At 39.6% G+C, this 17026-nt stretch overlaps 1 protein-coding gene across 2 annotated transcripts in view; it reads right to left on the bottom strand.

Annotated features, from left to right (window-relative positions):
* The window catches only part of LOC100713778 (zinc finger MYM-type protein 5), a 42645-nt gene extending 25993 nt beyond the window's left edge, over positions 1-16652 (bottom strand). The window contains exons 1-3 of one of the 2 annotated variants that reach the window (XM_063232470.1): positions 16562-16652; positions 7445-7937; positions 7115-7208 (exon numbers count right to left, since the gene is read on the bottom strand). In XM_063232470.1, the coding sequence (XP_063088540.1) occupies positions 7115-7208; positions 7445-7927 (577 nt within the window). In that variant the 5' untranslated portion in view covers positions 7928-7937; positions 16562-16652. The remainder of the gene's footprint in view (positions 1-7114; positions 7209-7444; positions 7938-16561) is intronic. The other variant, XM_063232471.1, reaches the window with a different exon arrangement.
* Between the last annotated feature and the right edge of the window lie 374 nt (positions 16653-17026).

Raw genomic sequence — 17026 nt, forward strand, 5'->3', positions numbered from 1 at the left:
AGGAGCAGTGTATGCCTGTAACCCCAAAGGACTGTTACAAGTTTGAGGCTAGCCTGGGCTGCACTGCAAGAATCTGACTCAAAAAAGAAAGAAAAAGAGGAACCTAACAAATAGAATAACCAAATAAACAACAAAAGGCATGCATTCATTTTTCAGGATGACATGCTGGCAAATCTTGAGTATTTCTAAATAAACTTACTGTATTAAAGAGAATGTTTCCTTCTTGGTTTATTTTTGTTTTCATGTGATACTGGGCTATAAACCCAAGAGTTCTCACAGACTAGGCAAGCACTGTACCAGTGAGCTACATCCTCTTAGCCTCAATTTTTCCTGGTTCATAATTATTCCATTAGTAAAAAACTGCAATGCTGATCCATTCCAAACAAAACAGAAAGTACACATTCATGCACAGAACACATAATCTAGGATAACTTTCTGTGCATCAACCTGATGGCAAACTAGGCTTAACAAATATAAGTAAAAGCAAAACATTACAAGACTTGTCATTACAATCAGTATGAGAAGCACTGGAGAAATAAAACCTTCCCCAAAGGTGGTTTAGTTTTGTGGACTTATCCAAAATTAGAAGGAATATATTTATATATGACTGTAGTGTGTGTTGTTGAAAATAGAAAACAAGGCCTCCCACATGTCAGGAAAATACACTACCATTGAGCTGGATTCTCAGTCTCTAGGTATAATTATAGAAAATTAGCCACCAACTATACTGCTCAACACATGGTTTTGTTTTTTTTGGAACATGGCTTTGTATGTAGCCTGTGCTGTCCTTGAACTCACATCTATCTGCTGCTGCCTCCATCTGCCGAGTGCTAGAATTATAGGCAAGTGCCACCCATGCCTGTTTTTATTTAGCCTTGTCATATGCATAAATTAAATCTATCCTTTATTTATACTTCAACTATTTAATTTTTCCTAATTCAAGTTTCTAGAAAAGAAAGAGCCTAGTCAGGTATGGTGGCACAAGACTGCAATCCCAGTAGTCTGTGAGGTTAAGGCAGGGAATCACAAGTCTGAATCCAGCCCAGGAAACTAAGCAAGACTCTGCCTCAAAATTAATCATTTTATCTCCAGTGTCTTAAAAAAAAAAAAATCCACTGGGGGATGGAGGTTTAGCTCAGCGGCATAAGCACCTGCCTTGCAAGCAGGCGGTCGTGAGTTCTATCCCCGGTACCGATAAAAATGAAAAAGACCAAAAAAAAAAAAAAAAAAATCCACTGAATGTTACCTTTTTAAGTGCAGGAAACTGAACACAGTGGCTCATGCATGCATGCTAGGTAGGCATGCACTCTACCATTCAAAACATGCTGAAACAGAGGCTACATATCAGTCTAAATCCTTCAATTTATTGCAGACAAAATTAAGACCAAAAGTCCATTAAGTATGAAATAGGTCCACTATTTAACTCTAGTTGTTCTTCATGGCTTGTTGCAACTAAATTCTGCCTAAACCCTTTTAGTACATCTTTAGGATTGATCTGCTACTGAGTTCTCAGTGCTTCCACATTTTTTCTGTTGTTTTATACTGATTCTGTATCCCATAAATATGTAGAATTACTGTATGTTACCAAAAGACTGAAAAAAATATAATGAACTACATCCTACAAAGTTGTACTTATCATGAAAGGCAAGTGTGACTTAACCTATTTTTTCATAAAATTTATTGTTGTAATTGTTTTAATATAGGACATTTTACTTGATGCTTAAAAGGAACTCATGTACTTGCAATTATTCTGCTTTGGTCTCCTGAAGTGCTAGGAGTACAGGAATATAATATACAGACACACAAATCTTAAGAACAAAAGATTTTTTTTTAAATAAATGCACAATTATCTCCAGATACACAAAATATTTCTAGTATCTCAGTTTTCCTAATTGCCTTGTCAGTCAGCAATTCTATTCTCATCTGATAAAGTCACCTGTATTTTGATTTTTTTCATTGAAGATTAGTTTTAAACTTTACACTCACAAAATCATACAGTATATACTTTTTTGTTTAGTTTCCTTAGCCCTATTATTCTGTTGGTGAGGTGCAAGCTCATTGCACATAGGAAGTTTTGATTTTAGGTTGTGCTGAGAATGGGACTCTACCACTGAGCTACATTCCCTGAAATTGTTTTTCATGATTTCTGAGTATTGTATTATATGATTAATTGGGATGGGAGGGAGGATGGGGAACTGAACTCAGGACCTTGTGCTTGCCAGGGAGGTGCTTGTGCTCCTGAGCTATATCCTTATGTCCCTGGTCCTGTAAGTCTCATGTTATTATCCTACTGTGCATAAACATTTGGATTTTTTTTTTGGAGAGTGTCCTGCAATGTAGTTTGGGCTGGCCTTGAAATCACTATGGAGCCAAAGTTGGCCCTGAACTTGCAGTGATGCTCCTCAGACTCCCATGTGTAGGGATTATTGGTCATTTTTTGACTATAATTTTATATATGGCTTTTTTGGGTGCTGGAGATCAAACCTAGGTCCTTAAGGTGGGTGTTATGGTGCATAATTGCATCCTTAGTACTCAGGGAAGCTAGAATGGTGGGTAGAAACTTAAAATCCCAGATTGGACAACCTGGCAACTTAGAGAGCCTTGTCTGAAAAATTTAAAAAGGGCTGAGAATGTAGTTCAGTGTAAAGGTCTTGGGCTCAATCCCTACTACTGCCTTGGCCCCAAAAAGGCAGCCTAGGGCCTTAAACACACTAGTTATTACTTTTATATGAAAAACAAAAAATCCTGAGGCCCTGGATAAAGTTTGTATTCCAATTTGAAGACTGGAAGATTCTAAGAGCACTCCTCTTTGTGGCTCCCCAAGGAGACTAATGAAAAGTCTGGCTTTTAGCACCCTTTTCTGGAAATAAATTATATGAACAAGGGAAAAGCAGAGCTTCAAGTACTAGAATTATTCAGAAGTTTCTTAGCCCTAACTTTTCTCATTATAATTGTAGCTATATGATACTAATAAAATACCTAAGATATATTATAAAAAGACATGACATATATAAGACACATATGTAATGATACATAACATACATAAATTTCTGTATTTTATGTATGTTGTCTTTTTTCTGCTGGTTTTCAAAAGGCAGGAATCATTCAGTTTTCAGAAGTGTGACTCCCCAGAATCAGTAATTATGGGTAGAAATGTTTATAACACTGTAGAAGTAAAACGCAGATAGCAAAGCAATTTCTTTATTTTCTGTCATGAGTTTTTTTTCTATTTATACCAGGTGAGTCCAACCCACAGCCTGCATGTGGCCCAGAAGAGTAAATAAAGCCCCACAAGATCGTGAACTTTTAATGCCACTGTGTAGTTTTTAGTGATATTTTTCACAACTTGATTGTGCAATGCTTGAATATAAACGTATAAGACATTTCTTCTTCACTCAATATGGCCCACACTGCCAGGTATGGTGGGGCATGCTTGTAATCCCAGCACTCAGGAGGCTGAGGCAAGAGGATCACCACAAGTTGGAGGCCAGCCTGGGCTACCTAGGTAGATCCTGTCTTAAAAAAAAGGCGAGGAGGGCCCTGGGATTTAGCTCAGTGGCATAAGTGCCTGCCTGGCAAGTGTAAGGTCATGAGTTTGATCTCCAGCACAAAAAAATAAAATAAAAAGCCCACACAAGCCAAACGGTCAGACATCCATGCTCTATATAAAGGTATGTGGTGAATGAACTTTACTCAAATAATTTACTCTAAAGCTTAATGAAAGAATTAAATGCCTCAAAGCTCCATTCTAGTGAATATAACTCTACTTTTAAAAAATAAAATGCATAGTTTTACATATATAATTCTTGCCCTTTTTGGTATGGGAAAACCTTCAATGTATATAAAAGTGAAACACTCAGCAAATAAAGAAAAGATTTTGACTTTAAAGAATAACAGTAATATACAATAGCAACAATATAAACACTGCTACCTTATTCTAAATTTCCAGGTCAAAGTGACTTGTTTTACTAATGATTGCACACAAGAAAAAAATCTAGGATTGTAAGACTAAGAACAGGACCCTTTTACTGCGATATATACAAAGTAAACAGAAAAATAGCAACAAAAAGATATTAAGTAACTTAATACCACTCTCCAAGTTGGGAATATAGTTTTGCCTTCTGAAATGAAGGAAAAATTACACATAGTAGTGTATCCAGAGTCTTACTGTCAAGCTGTAGGTAACAAAACTTTAAAAATCCTATTTACTCTTAATTTAAAATGTGGATATAGCTGGCTGTGGTAGCACATGCCTATAATCCTAGTACTCAGGAGGCTGAGGCAAGAAAATCACAGTGAGTTTGAGGACAGCCTTAAGCTACAAAGAGTGTTCAAGGCCAGCCTGAACTGCATAGTGAGACCCTGTCTCAAAACAAAACAAAACAAACTGGATATAGACATGAATCACTCATAACTAGCAGTATGACAAGAAAAACAATTTAAAGCAAGTTAAACTGTTATTATGTTACTTTAAGAAAGCCAGATTGGATATGGCACATGGTGGCACATACCTGTAAATCTAGCACTGTGGGAGGCTAAGGCAAGAAGATCATAAATTTGATCCCAGCCTACTTAAAAACCACCAACCAGCAAAAAAAAAAAAAAAAAAAAAAAAAAAAAAAAAAAAAAAAAACAAAGAACAAAAATGGGTAGGGATGTAGCTCAGTGCAAAGGTCCTAGGTTCAACTCTAGTACTGCCAAAAAAAGAAAATAATTGAATTTACACATTTGCTGGGCATGATACTACATGCTGGTAATCCCAGAAGGCTAAGGCAGAAAAACTGTAAATTAGAGGCCAGCCTAGGCAACTTACTAACAAGATCATGTCTCAAAATAAAAAAGGGTCTGCAATATAGTTCAATAGCAGAGCATTTGCCTAGCATGCAGTACAGGAAAAGTCAGTACTTTTATTTACTAGGTACTTCTAGAATTATTCTCTGAAGTTGTTGAATAAGTAAACTGATTTATGTTCCAGAGCCACCACGTACTCTCACATATATAGTCAAAACAACAAAAACTTTACCTGAAATACACTTTTTTTACTTGATCATTAACAAATATAAATGAGACTCCTGATATCTCAAACCACTTGTTTATTTAGTACTGATTCTATGTGCTTAGCATTTCTAACACTTGGAAAAATGGATAAAAAAGGAGGTACAATAACATGCATTTTTCCTCTTACTATTGCATGTTCACATTAATAATGTACTCTGCCTCACTGAAGGATACAATGTGAATGTCACTTTGAGCTCAGTGTGTCTAAACCTGAACCTGTCATGTTACTGTATGTACTCTGCGTATCAGTCACATTTCTTCAGTAAAATTTGTCAATTGTATTGTATTGACATTGCCGTAGAAGTGACTTATTTATAAGAAAGTTTCAAACAGCTCCCAATCACCTCATAAAAATGAATATTCTCTTTAGAATTCAGGATGAAAATAAATTTCTTTGGCATTGAACTCAGGTTCTTCACAACGAATTACATCTATAGCCCTTTTGTCTTTCACAAAGTCTTGTTGAACTACTAAATTGGTCAGGCAAGGCTTCGACTTGTAATTGTGCTTCAGTTTCCTAGAGTGCTGGGATTATACTACCATGTTTGACTCAATCTTTATATGACACACTTCTAACTTTTGTCTTCAAAAACAGACCTTTAGAGCACTTGGAAACATAGAAACGATGTAACATTAGGCTATACTTTATACATAGACAAAAATTTGTTACCATGAGCAATATACAGTAATGTATGTCTGTAACCACAGCTACTTGGAAGGCTGTGGCAGAACTGAAAACTGGAAGTTGGCCTGGGCTAAACTCTGCCTCAAATTTTTTTTTTTTTTTTTTTTTTTTTTTTTTGGTCTTTTTCCTTTTTATTGGTATGAGGGATGAACTCACGACTGCCTGCTTGCAAGGCAGGTGCTTACGTGGCTGAGCCAAATCCCCAGCCCCTGCCTCAAATTTTTTAAAATGGGTTGGGATGTAGCTCAATAGAAGAGTACTTACACAGTATGTGGGAGACCCTAGGTTCAATACCTAGTACCACATACTCATAAAAAAGTTCACTATCATGCACTTATAAAAACCAAACGTCACCTTTACTTATGGGTATTATTCTAATACTAGCTAAAATGCCTTCACATGACTCTGAGACTAAGCACTCAGAATAAGTCATCAGACCCCACAGGCTGAAAAGCACAGTCTCCAACAAAACTTTGTATACCACTTAAACTTTTGCTCAACTGGTTACAAATCTGAAAAGTTCTTAAGATCTACTACTCCTTCGTCCTTGACAAGGGTAGTAGATCTTAAGAACTTTTGCTCAGGTAACTCACAGAAGGAAAATGCTTTATACTTAAAATTTCAGTTGAATTAACAGGATATAAGTCAGGCAGGGTCCTAAATTCAGAGCTTCCAGGCCTGTTCTCTATGGAATATTAGGTAGTCATATTATTCTTCTGGAACACCAATGAATTCACCAATCAAGAGGTTAATACCGAGCTAACATCTGCAGTTTTACAGAAGTCTCACTTTATAGGCACAACTGATCTAGCCACTGGCAATGTGACTAAGCCCAATTTACAGTTTGCCTTCCCTCCCAGTGTTTGGGCTAAAAATCCCCAGTTCTCTGCTCACTTCGTTGATCCATCTCAAACTATCACATTACTTAGGATGAAAGCAAAAGACATTTCTAAAACTTGGAAAAATTAAGAATTTAGATTCTTCCTCCCAGGAACTGTGGACAAAGGGTATTAACAAAAACAAAAAACAAAACAAATGCCCAATTGTGGTTGTAATAGCTTTAAGGTCTATTACATTTTAGATATGGCCAATATCTCCAACTTTTACAGACCAAATAGACTGCACAGTTGTATTAAGTAAAACATAAAAACAAAAGATAGATAAAATCATTCAGATGGTATGTAAATAAATGTTATGAGTATAAACCAGGTGTGGTAATCCTAGCACTCTTGAGGCAAAGGCCAGTCTGGGCTACTTGGTGAGCTCAAGGCACGTAACAGGACTCTGTCTCAAAAAATCAAAACCAAAACCTAAAGAACAGCTATGAGTTTATTTACTTGAGGTAGAAGGCAAGTATCACTTACTGCTTACCAGGATTATGTTGAGTCGTGAGTCCTCCATTCTGAAATACATCTCCTGCCACATTCATCCTACCAGGATTAAAAGGTCCTACTCCAGTCTTGGTCTGTGAAGTTAAAGATGGGGTGTATGTTTGCATATTAACACCAAAATTACTTGACTGCAGTCCGTTAGAGACATCTCCCAAGTTGGCATTCTATAGTGTTGTTACAAAGTGTGATTAAGTTCATATCTCGCCCAGCATTCAGAGCTTACACCTGTTTCTAATGCTGTAACATTAGTAATACGCATTTCAGAGTCTGGTTCTGTAGTGATAACACTAGTACCCATTCCTGCATTTACCTTACTTCTTGGGCGACTGGAAGTAGAGAAATCCAAATCTTTGGTACTGTCTTTAGTTCCAGGAAATCCCCACTCAGTAAAACCAGATGAATTTTTTTTCTCCCTTCCATTTGTTTCTATGTCCTCTTCATCATCAATAACAATTGTCTCACACGTATTTCCTTTCTGAGAAGCCAAATCTCTTGAGAAAGGCAGAATTACGGAAAAATTTCCTGGTGGCTTTTCATGTTTTGAGGATGTAAATACAAAGTCTCTTTGATCAGCTATTGCTGAAGCAGAAATTGAAGGAGGTTGTATAGATTCAATAAATACAACATCATCATCATCTTCCACTGATGGGTTTTTAGATCTACTGACTAAAGGACTAGTGGGATCACCACATGAATTTGCTACGTCCATGAGATGAGCTGTCATGGCTGCACTCCCTAATGCAGCAGGAGTGTGGTCAGTCAAGTCAAATCTTCCCATTGATGGTTCATCCATGTCAAACAACCTGTAAGAGACCCAAAAAAGTAAAAAAGAAATTATTACTTTGTTTTACATTGTGTCACAAAGAAATAAATAGCACAGGCAAAATTTTACATCTTTCTTTTGGTGGGTTAAGACTGGCCTCAAACTTGTGGTACTCCTGCCTCAGCCCTCTGGAAATAGGATTATAGGCCTGTGCCCCACTGGGTCTCATTGTGTAGCTCAGGCTGGCCTCAAACTTTCAAACACTCTCCTGCTTCAGCCTCCCTGGGATTATACCCATCTGTCATCATGCTTAGATAAGACTTTTTTATTAAGCCGGGCGTGGTGGCTCACACCTGTAATCCCAGCACTGAGGCAGGAGGATCACTGAGAGTTTGAGACCAGCCTAGGCTACAAAGTGAGCTCAAGGCCAGCCTGAAATACACAGCGAGATCCTGTCTCAAAAAAAGACAAAAGACTTTTTTTTTTAAACTAGGAACCACAGTTAGGACTTTGTGGTTGCCAAGCGGGTTGCCATGCTGTTGAGCTATATCACTGGCCAAAAGTCTTTTCTTTATGTGACTTATTTCAACTTTTAGAGAAAAACTTGATACTCATTCTGCTTTTCTTTTCCTCTTTATTTTCCTGTATTAAAAACCATTTAAAATTTACTTCAATGGAGTTTGATGGAAATTTATTATACAATCTTTGGTAATCTTTCAAAAATATCTGTTCAATTTATAGTACTTATAACATCAGCATTTATAGTGGAAAAAAAAAAAAAAGCCCTAACCTCCCATTGAATTAGAAAGGGTAACAAACATTGTATTAAGTATCCATAACCTGGAGAGCTAATTATAATGACAATCGTCTGTCCTCATTGGTTTTCCAAATTGCTTCCAATACAATTGTGATTATGTCTAAATCTTTCTTGTCCTTGTCCAGGAATCTAAAGTCCCTCTGTATTAGATATTATGCTATGAACATTTTATGTACAAACTCAGAACATGTTAATAATCGGTATAAATTACATTTTAGGGATCAAAAAATTGAGATTTAGAGAAGCAAACTAAACTGTTCCAGATAAACCTAAATAGGAATTAAATTCAGGACTCTAAGTCCAGGCCACAAATTCTTCCCTTTTTTTTCTGAAACAGGGTCTTGCTAGGTAACACAGACTAATTTGAACTCACTATGGAGACTAGCCTGGCCTTGCACTAACTCAGGATCCTCCTGCTTTACCCTGGGTTTGGGGGCATGTGCCACTATGCCCAGCAGGGCCATATTCTTTTTTATTGTTGTTGTTACAGAGAATCTGAACTCAGGACTTTGCACTGCCCAGGCAGATGCTGCTGAGCTGTAACCACGGTGAGAGGGCCATAAATTCTTCACTACTTGTTATACTCAACAAACATTGTATTGAGTTTAGTGACATACACCTGCAAGCTTAGCAGGCTGAGACATGACAATCACTGTGAGTTTAAGGTCAGTGTAGGTTACAAAGTGAGTTCAAGACTAGTCTGAACTATACATAGCCAAGACACTGTTTTTAAAAAAAGCACCTCTTTTTTTAAAATTGATACTGGGGATCGAACTCACGACCGCCTGCTTGCAAGGCAGGTGCTTATGCCACTGAGCTAAGTCCCCAGCCCAAAAAAGTACCTTTTATACAGTATGCCATGATGAAAAGTGGGATGCAGAGAAACAGTTAAAGAATCTAGAGAACCGAATAACTAAAAGAGTGAAGCTCTTGAGCAAATGAGAATTGAAGGCATACATAGGTAGTCAGACATAAAGTCTACATCTTTTAATAGCAAAAAGGCAAACTAAGTAAAAATAAAATGTAAGTACGCAGAAATGAAAGATGGAAAATTGAGGTAGCCTATATATTGCTAGCCTTAAATTTCTCAGGATAGAAAATTAAAAGGTATAGGGGACGTCAAAGTTGCGGCAGTTGTCCTCATTGTCATATACCCACAACACTCTTTTGTTATGAAATCATGTATTTTACCATACTATATCATCTTCATCATCCATGCATGAATAATTGGTGATTCACTGTTGACTTCCTCTAAAATTTAAAAATCTAGTTTCTCATGTGCCACTATACTGAACTTAGCTACTTCCTCCAGAAGAATCAAAAGAAAATTAAAAAAAAAAAATTCCTAGAGTGGTGAGGGTAAATTATACCCAATGTGATGCCCAGGTAAACATATGCCAAGTCTGTTAGATGGAGCATCAAGTTGGTGAAAATCTTAGTTTGATATTGGCATACCAACTGGGTAAACATGAAGATAGCTTTCTGCATCCCTCAGGCAAAGGTACGGAGAAGCACAGTCAATTACTATTACATTAAAGCACAAATTTACAGCAGAAAAGTTATGAGATGTTTGTGTAACCCAGTGTTATACTCTTTATGTTTTTAACACTTACTAACCTGGCTGGCGCCAATACTACGTTCTTTGAAATACAATAGTAGTGGCCAACGTAGGGCACACGTTTTTCTTTTAAGACAAAAGATGTTAATGTACGAGTTTTTTTTTTAATAAAATTTCTCTTTTGTTTTTTTCCTTTTTATTGGTACCAGGGATCGAATCCACGACTGCCTGCTTGCAAGGCAGGCGCTTATGCCGCTGAGCTAAATCCCCAGCCCCCTAAATAAAATTTCAGTATTCATGTTTAATTGCAGTGTTGGCACTCTGCAATAAATAAGTGGATTTTGGTTGCAGTTTGGCCAGCTGTCTCTACAAGGTCTGCTCTCACTGAACTACCGTATACTGTAAATAACCTGGGAAAATGGCTTTTGTAAGTGAAGTGGGGGTAACTGAGTCAGAGACATGCTACCCTATCAATTTACTTTAGCCCCTACTAGTTTCCTCTATGTAAATCCTTAAAGAGTTCTAGAACCGGGACTGGGGATTTAGCTCAGCGGCATAAGCACCTGCCTTGCAAGCAGGCGGTCGTGAGTTCGATCCCTGGTACCGATAAAAAAGGAAAAAGACAAAAAAAAAAAAAAAAAAAAGAGTTCTAGAACCATATGTGCATCCTGTCATTTTACCAAACTTCTACCATGGAATGGGAAATATTATTGCTTCAGGCATGTTATAAAAATTACTCACTTGAAACTGTATTTTTGGTAAACATGTGCCAGGTCTTCAGTTCAATCTCTTAACACCACAGGGAGGACAATGACAAACGGAAAAAAATAAACACAACTACCTTTAAGTGGGCAGGGATCAACACAGGCAAAGGGAAGGCTAGAATATTTTTATGGAAGACTGTGGATGAACAAGCCTGTTTTTTCCTGTATGTGCACTGCATTAGGGATCAAACTCAGGGCTTTGTACATACTAAGCAAGCACTATAGAACTGCACTACAACTCTAGCTTTTGTTTTTACTTTTGAGACAGGGTTTCGCATTATCCAGATTGATCTCCAACTTTTTATTTTCTGCGTCAGCCTCCCTCAGTAACTGCGATTATAGGCTCGAGGTATTAGGCTCATCTTTAATAACTTTGTTTTGTCAAATAATGGAAAACTGTTTGAACAAAGTTGAAAGGATAAAGTAAACAACATCTAAGAAACAACGGAGTCCTACATAATGAAAGTATAAGCAGAACTTTGTAAAATAAAACTGATTATTGTGGGTATCAATATCATTAAATAAATGATAGAGAAATGAGCATACGAACATATAAAGTATCTTTGGGCAGCAAAGAAAATTCCCATTAGCCATAATGAATCATGTACTAACTACCAAGTCAGCATTCAGTCAGTATCAAGAATAGTGCTACAACTAGGTTATATATACTCTAATGTGATGCTAACTGCAAGACTGTCAAGATATGTAAGTAAATCTTTCTCAAATATATGGCAAGCACAGCTGGGAATACAGCTCAGTGGCACAAGCATCTGCCTGGCAAGCTCGAGGTTGTGAGTTCAAGTCCTGGTACCAAAACAAAACAAACCTCTTGCTCAAATATATGGCAAGCACACACATATAAACAGAAAACTCTCTCTTCCCAACATTAAAACAGACTACAGAATTAAAAAACAATATACAAGTCAAAAGTGTTCCTGTACACCAAAATTGAACCCACCAAGAAGGAAATTAGAAGACCATTCCATTCCCAAAGTTTATTTATTTATTTCCCAAGTAAATAAATAAATAACTAGGACTCAACCTATTCAAGTAGATCTCGCTACTGAAAACATCGGAATTCTAAAGAAATTAAAGATGTCATTAGAAAATGAAAAAAAAAAAATCTCTTGTACTTGGATGATGTTACGGATTAAAACCGGTGGTCAACTTAACACCAGCTGAATTAAACCAGCATGATGCTGAGTGTAGAGGGCCCACCTGAAGGAAGTTGCCAGTATAAATAGAAACGTGGAGAAGAAGAGCTAGGCATTGTGGGTTCTCCTAAGTGCTGCTGCTTGGAGCCATTGGTTCTCCCGGAGGAGCTTGTCATGCTGGCTTCTCTGATACGGATTCTGCCATTATCAATGAAGGAGCTTGGGACCTTGTTGCTGAGAGTGATTGTGGTTCACTTTGGAGGAGCTCTGGTCCTTACTTTGAGAATCACTTCCTGGTTCCGGAGGGGTCGATGTTTGCTGTTTAGTCTCCAGAAGAGGATTGTAACGCTGGCTTCTGACATGTATTCATCCTTTCTCATGGTCATAGGAACTCGGGCCCTCTCTGTTGCTGAGCTGACAACTGATGTCATAATTTTCAGGGGAGCCCTGGTCCTTATTTTAAGACTTGCTTCTTGGCTCCAGTATAGAATCTTCAACTTACTAACACAGATCCTTCATCCCACTGGCGTAGACTTTTCTGGCTTCCACCACTGACGTCTGCCTTCTCAAAGCAGATCCATAGACAGACTTGCACAAGTCATTGTTGTGGGCTCTAGGTCTCCAGTTGGACTTATGGGAGGCACTGTCGTGGACTCTAGGTCTTCAGCTGGACTCACACAGGACATTATTGTGGGATCTCAGCCCTTGGCTGAATTTTCTACATCTTTAGTGTTTTGGACAGATTTCCTTCACTTTCTTGTATTTAACTCTGGGTGATCATCATAAAATAATATAAATTCTGTGTCCTATATATAATTGTTCTTCTTGTAACCCCTGACTATAACAGATGAGGAATAATACTGTGAAAATGTTACCAAAAGCAATGAATAAATTTAATGTAATCCCTATTAAAATACCGACAACATGGAACTAAAAAAAGCAATTAAAATACTGACTAAAAAGCAAACCAAAATACCGACAACACAGAACTAAAAAAAGCAACCCTAAAATTCATAGAAAATTTCAGAGTGGTGGTACAGGCCTGTAATCTCCAAACTCCGAGTGTCTGAGGGAGAAGGGTGGCAAATTAGAGGACAATCTGGGCAATTAGCAAGATCCTATCCAAAATGAAAGCATGGACAGGCAATGTAACTCAGTGTAAAGGCTCTGGGTTCAATCTTTAGTAACATGTAAAAAATAAAGAAAATAAAACACACAAAACCATAAGAGGGGCAGAACAGCCAGAGCAATTCTGAGCAAAAAGAGCAAACCTACAGACATCCCAAAACAGTACTGCAAATTATATTCCAAAACAATAATAAAAGCGTAGTACTGACACATGAACAGACACGTAAAACAGAACGGCAGAGAAATCACAAAAACAACCCCATTCAACTAGCTCATCTGATTTTTTTTTTTATTTAAAGAGAAACCAAAAAAATGGAGGAAAAAAAGGGTAGAAATAATACAGAATTACAGAAAAATAAACAGTAAGAAATCACTAGTTGATAAGTTACATATTGTCATCTTAGAAATAGTTGTTCAAGTAGCTCATCTGATTTTTGACAAAAGGGCTAAAAACATCTTGGAAAAGGCAGTCTCTTCAATAAATGATGCTAAAAAAAGCCTGGATACTGACTTGCAAAAGACTGAAACTAGATTCTATTTCTCATCCTGTACTTAAATATAGTCAAACTGGTTGAAAGACCAGACATATATACAGAAACTCTTAAACTACTAGACAATAACATCGGGGACACACTTGATATAGACACAAAATGTTCCCAAACAGAAACCAACAGCACAAGAAATAGTATCAAGAATTAACAAATGGGATTACAACAGATTAAAGTTTCTGCATAGTACAAGAAATAATAAACAGAGTGAAGAGATAATAGACATAAAAACTTTTGCCATCTATTCTCTTGACAGAAGCCTAACAGCTTCTATCTAGTAGTTGTGCATGAGGACTGTGATTCCAGCACTTGGTAGTCTGAGGACAATGTGGACTATACAGTGAGTTCAAGATCACCCTGAACTACCTAGCAAGACCCTTACTTAAAAAAAGACTAACACATGGAATACACAGAACTGAAAAACAAAAATAACACTGAAGCCTAGTATGGTGGTGCACTTCTGTAACCCTAGCACCCAGGAGACTAAGGCAGGAGGATCTCTGCAAGTTTGAGACCAGTCTGAGCTATGAAGTGAGCTCAAGGCCAGCTGAACTGCATAGCAAGACTGTCTCAAAACGCCAAAAACCAAAAACAACAACAAAAGATACTCTGTAAAAACAAATGACCCAGTCAAGAAATGAACTGCACAGGCACTTCTAAAAACGAGTACAGATGGACACACACACACACACACACACATACGAAATTAATAAGTGATGGTGGGGATGGGGTGGAGATCCTCATTATTAGAATGTTAAGGAGAATGATCACTATGAAAATCAGTATAGAGTCCCTCAAAAAGCCAAAACTTTTATTCCATTTGACCCATATATGCTTCTCCTGGGTGGTCTAGAAACAAGGACATCATATAGTGATATAAGCACATACATGTTTATAGTGGTGCAATTCACAATAGGTAAGCTCTGTTAAACACCTAAATACCATCATGTTAAGTGAAATAAGCCAGACTTAGAAAGTATATAGTGTTTTCTCTTTATAAGAAATCTAAAATATAAATAAATAGAAAAGATATGACAGGAAACTAAAAGTTAAAGTGTTAGGGAAAGGGGTAGGTCAAAGGAAAAAGAGTAGTGTAAAGGGATTGAAAATGATATATGCATGCACTATGCCAATTCCTCAAAATGAACATTATTCCATATCACCAATTCACTTAAAAAGTTATTTGATTTTTCTCAAGGTTTTATTCTGAAATATCTCCTGTAGTTTAAAATATAAAGCAGAAAAAAATCTGTTCACTGTAATAGAGGACAAAAACATGAAACACAAATTTATAAAGCGAGAACTAGTGTAAATCACAGCACTTTCAGTGCCTAACAGTAGCTTGGCTTAGAAGCCAGGAGCCATCAAACAGTAATTGTTTTCAAGATCGGCCAACCTCATGGAATGAATATATGATTTTGGTCATAAGTACATAAAACAAAAGAGCCCAATAAAGAGATTCACAATAGAAATATTTTTCTTAATTTTTTAATTTTTGCCAAAACTTCACCAAAAATAACCAAAGGGTGAATCCTGGCAATAGAATAAGTCCAAAAAATTATTTAACAACTGATTGCTTATCTTTTTGATACGGGGTCTCCCTATGCAGTTCAGGCGGGCAGAGAACTCGCAATGATCCTCCTGCCTCAACCTCCCCAGCCAAAGACTAGGCTTGCGCCGCCATGCAAATATTAAATAAAATACTTAAAAAACACCATTTACAACAAACCAGGATGCAGTACCCACTCCCCGACACCAGAGGGAGACAGTAAAGATCAAGAAGTTTCTGAGATATTCCACTAAGCTCCTACGTTCTTTAGAAATCAACTTTTAAGAACACTACAGGGACCCCAAAGTGAAAATAAAGCTAAACAGGTTTCTTTAAATTACAAGCATTAGGCGCAGGCTGGGAGAGTGAGGACGCCAAGATAGCTCCCCAGTAGCCAGGGGACGGGCGAACCGTCGCCTTGACCCACCCTCAGATTCCGATTCCCTCCAAGACTAGCTCTGCGCGATTCTCCCGCGCGCGAGCTCACCACCAGGACGCCTGACGTCACCGCAGGACACGACTCGCCGCGAGTCGAGTGCTGGGCCCAGGCTGGTCCGACATTTGGGGACGGCTTCCAGATCCGCCATTAGAGCTCGCCCAGCCAGACCAGAAACCGCGAGGGCTGGCGGGGAGCGGGCGGCAGCTCCCGCCCCGGAAAACCTGCACCCCGACAAGGTCGATGCGCGGCCCCAAGAGCGGGCAGCCGGCCGGCGCATCTCCCCGGTCACCCTCAGGAGAGGAAAACACTCGCGACCTCCCACCGCCGCACCCGCTCTGCAGCCCCGCCGCCCCGCGACCCTGGCGTCCGCCTCACACGACGCTCCCGGCCGCGCCCACGCTCCCGCAGCCCTCGGGCCGCACGCCAGGGCGCCCGGGCCAGGAGCGCGGCCCCCAGCAGCCCCGAAGCCCGACGGCCAGCGACCACGGAGTCCGCGCCGTCCGCGCCGTGGGGTGGCTAAGCCTGGGTCAGGGGTTAGGCTCCGGAGGCCGCCCTCACCCATCTCCGCCCCCGCCTCCTCCTCTGAAGGATGCGCTGCTCCCAGCAACCCCCACTCTCGGTAGCCCTGGACTGGAAAGAGAGAGGGATAAGCCTCACCCGGTTCTGGCTGCTATTCTGCCGAACGAATCTCCCCTCCCCCGACCCACCCCACTTCGGCGAAACGCACAACTCCGATCACTCCAGTCCCAGGGTTTAGCGCTGGTGTGGAGGAGGCGGAGGTGGAGGAGGCGGTGGAGGAGGCGGTGGCGGAGGCGGAGCCCACACAGGCCCCACCTTCCGCGTGCTCACTGGCTACTGGCGGAGGCGGGCCGAAGCATCTGGAGCAAGGCCATTGGCTACCTTGGCCTTCCTTCAGCACCCCTTCGGTGGGGTGGTCTGAGCACCTGTCCGTCATGTGAGGGCCACGCCCCTGTCCCGCCAGATACACTCTCAGCCTCACTCCGCCCTCATGCCCCCTCCCCCGCGTTCTCCAGGGTCGGAAGCCTGAGTGGCGTCGCGGGTCACACTGGTGCGGCTGGGCTTCAGGATGTGGGGCTTTCGGGGCCAGTGCGGCGCGAATCACTGAGGCGGAGCCGCCTGCCGTCCCGGACTCCCACGGACGCGATACGAGG

The sequence above is a fragment of the Cavia porcellus genome, unplaced genomic scaffold (assembly GCF_034190915.1).
Source record: "Cavia porcellus strain 051 isolate PalLab524CR breed Dunkin Hartley unplaced genomic scaffold, mCavPor4.1 scaffold_21, whole genome shotgun sequence".
NCBI classification, from domain to species: Eukaryota; Metazoa; Chordata; class Mammalia; order Rodentia; family Caviidae; genus Cavia; species Cavia porcellus.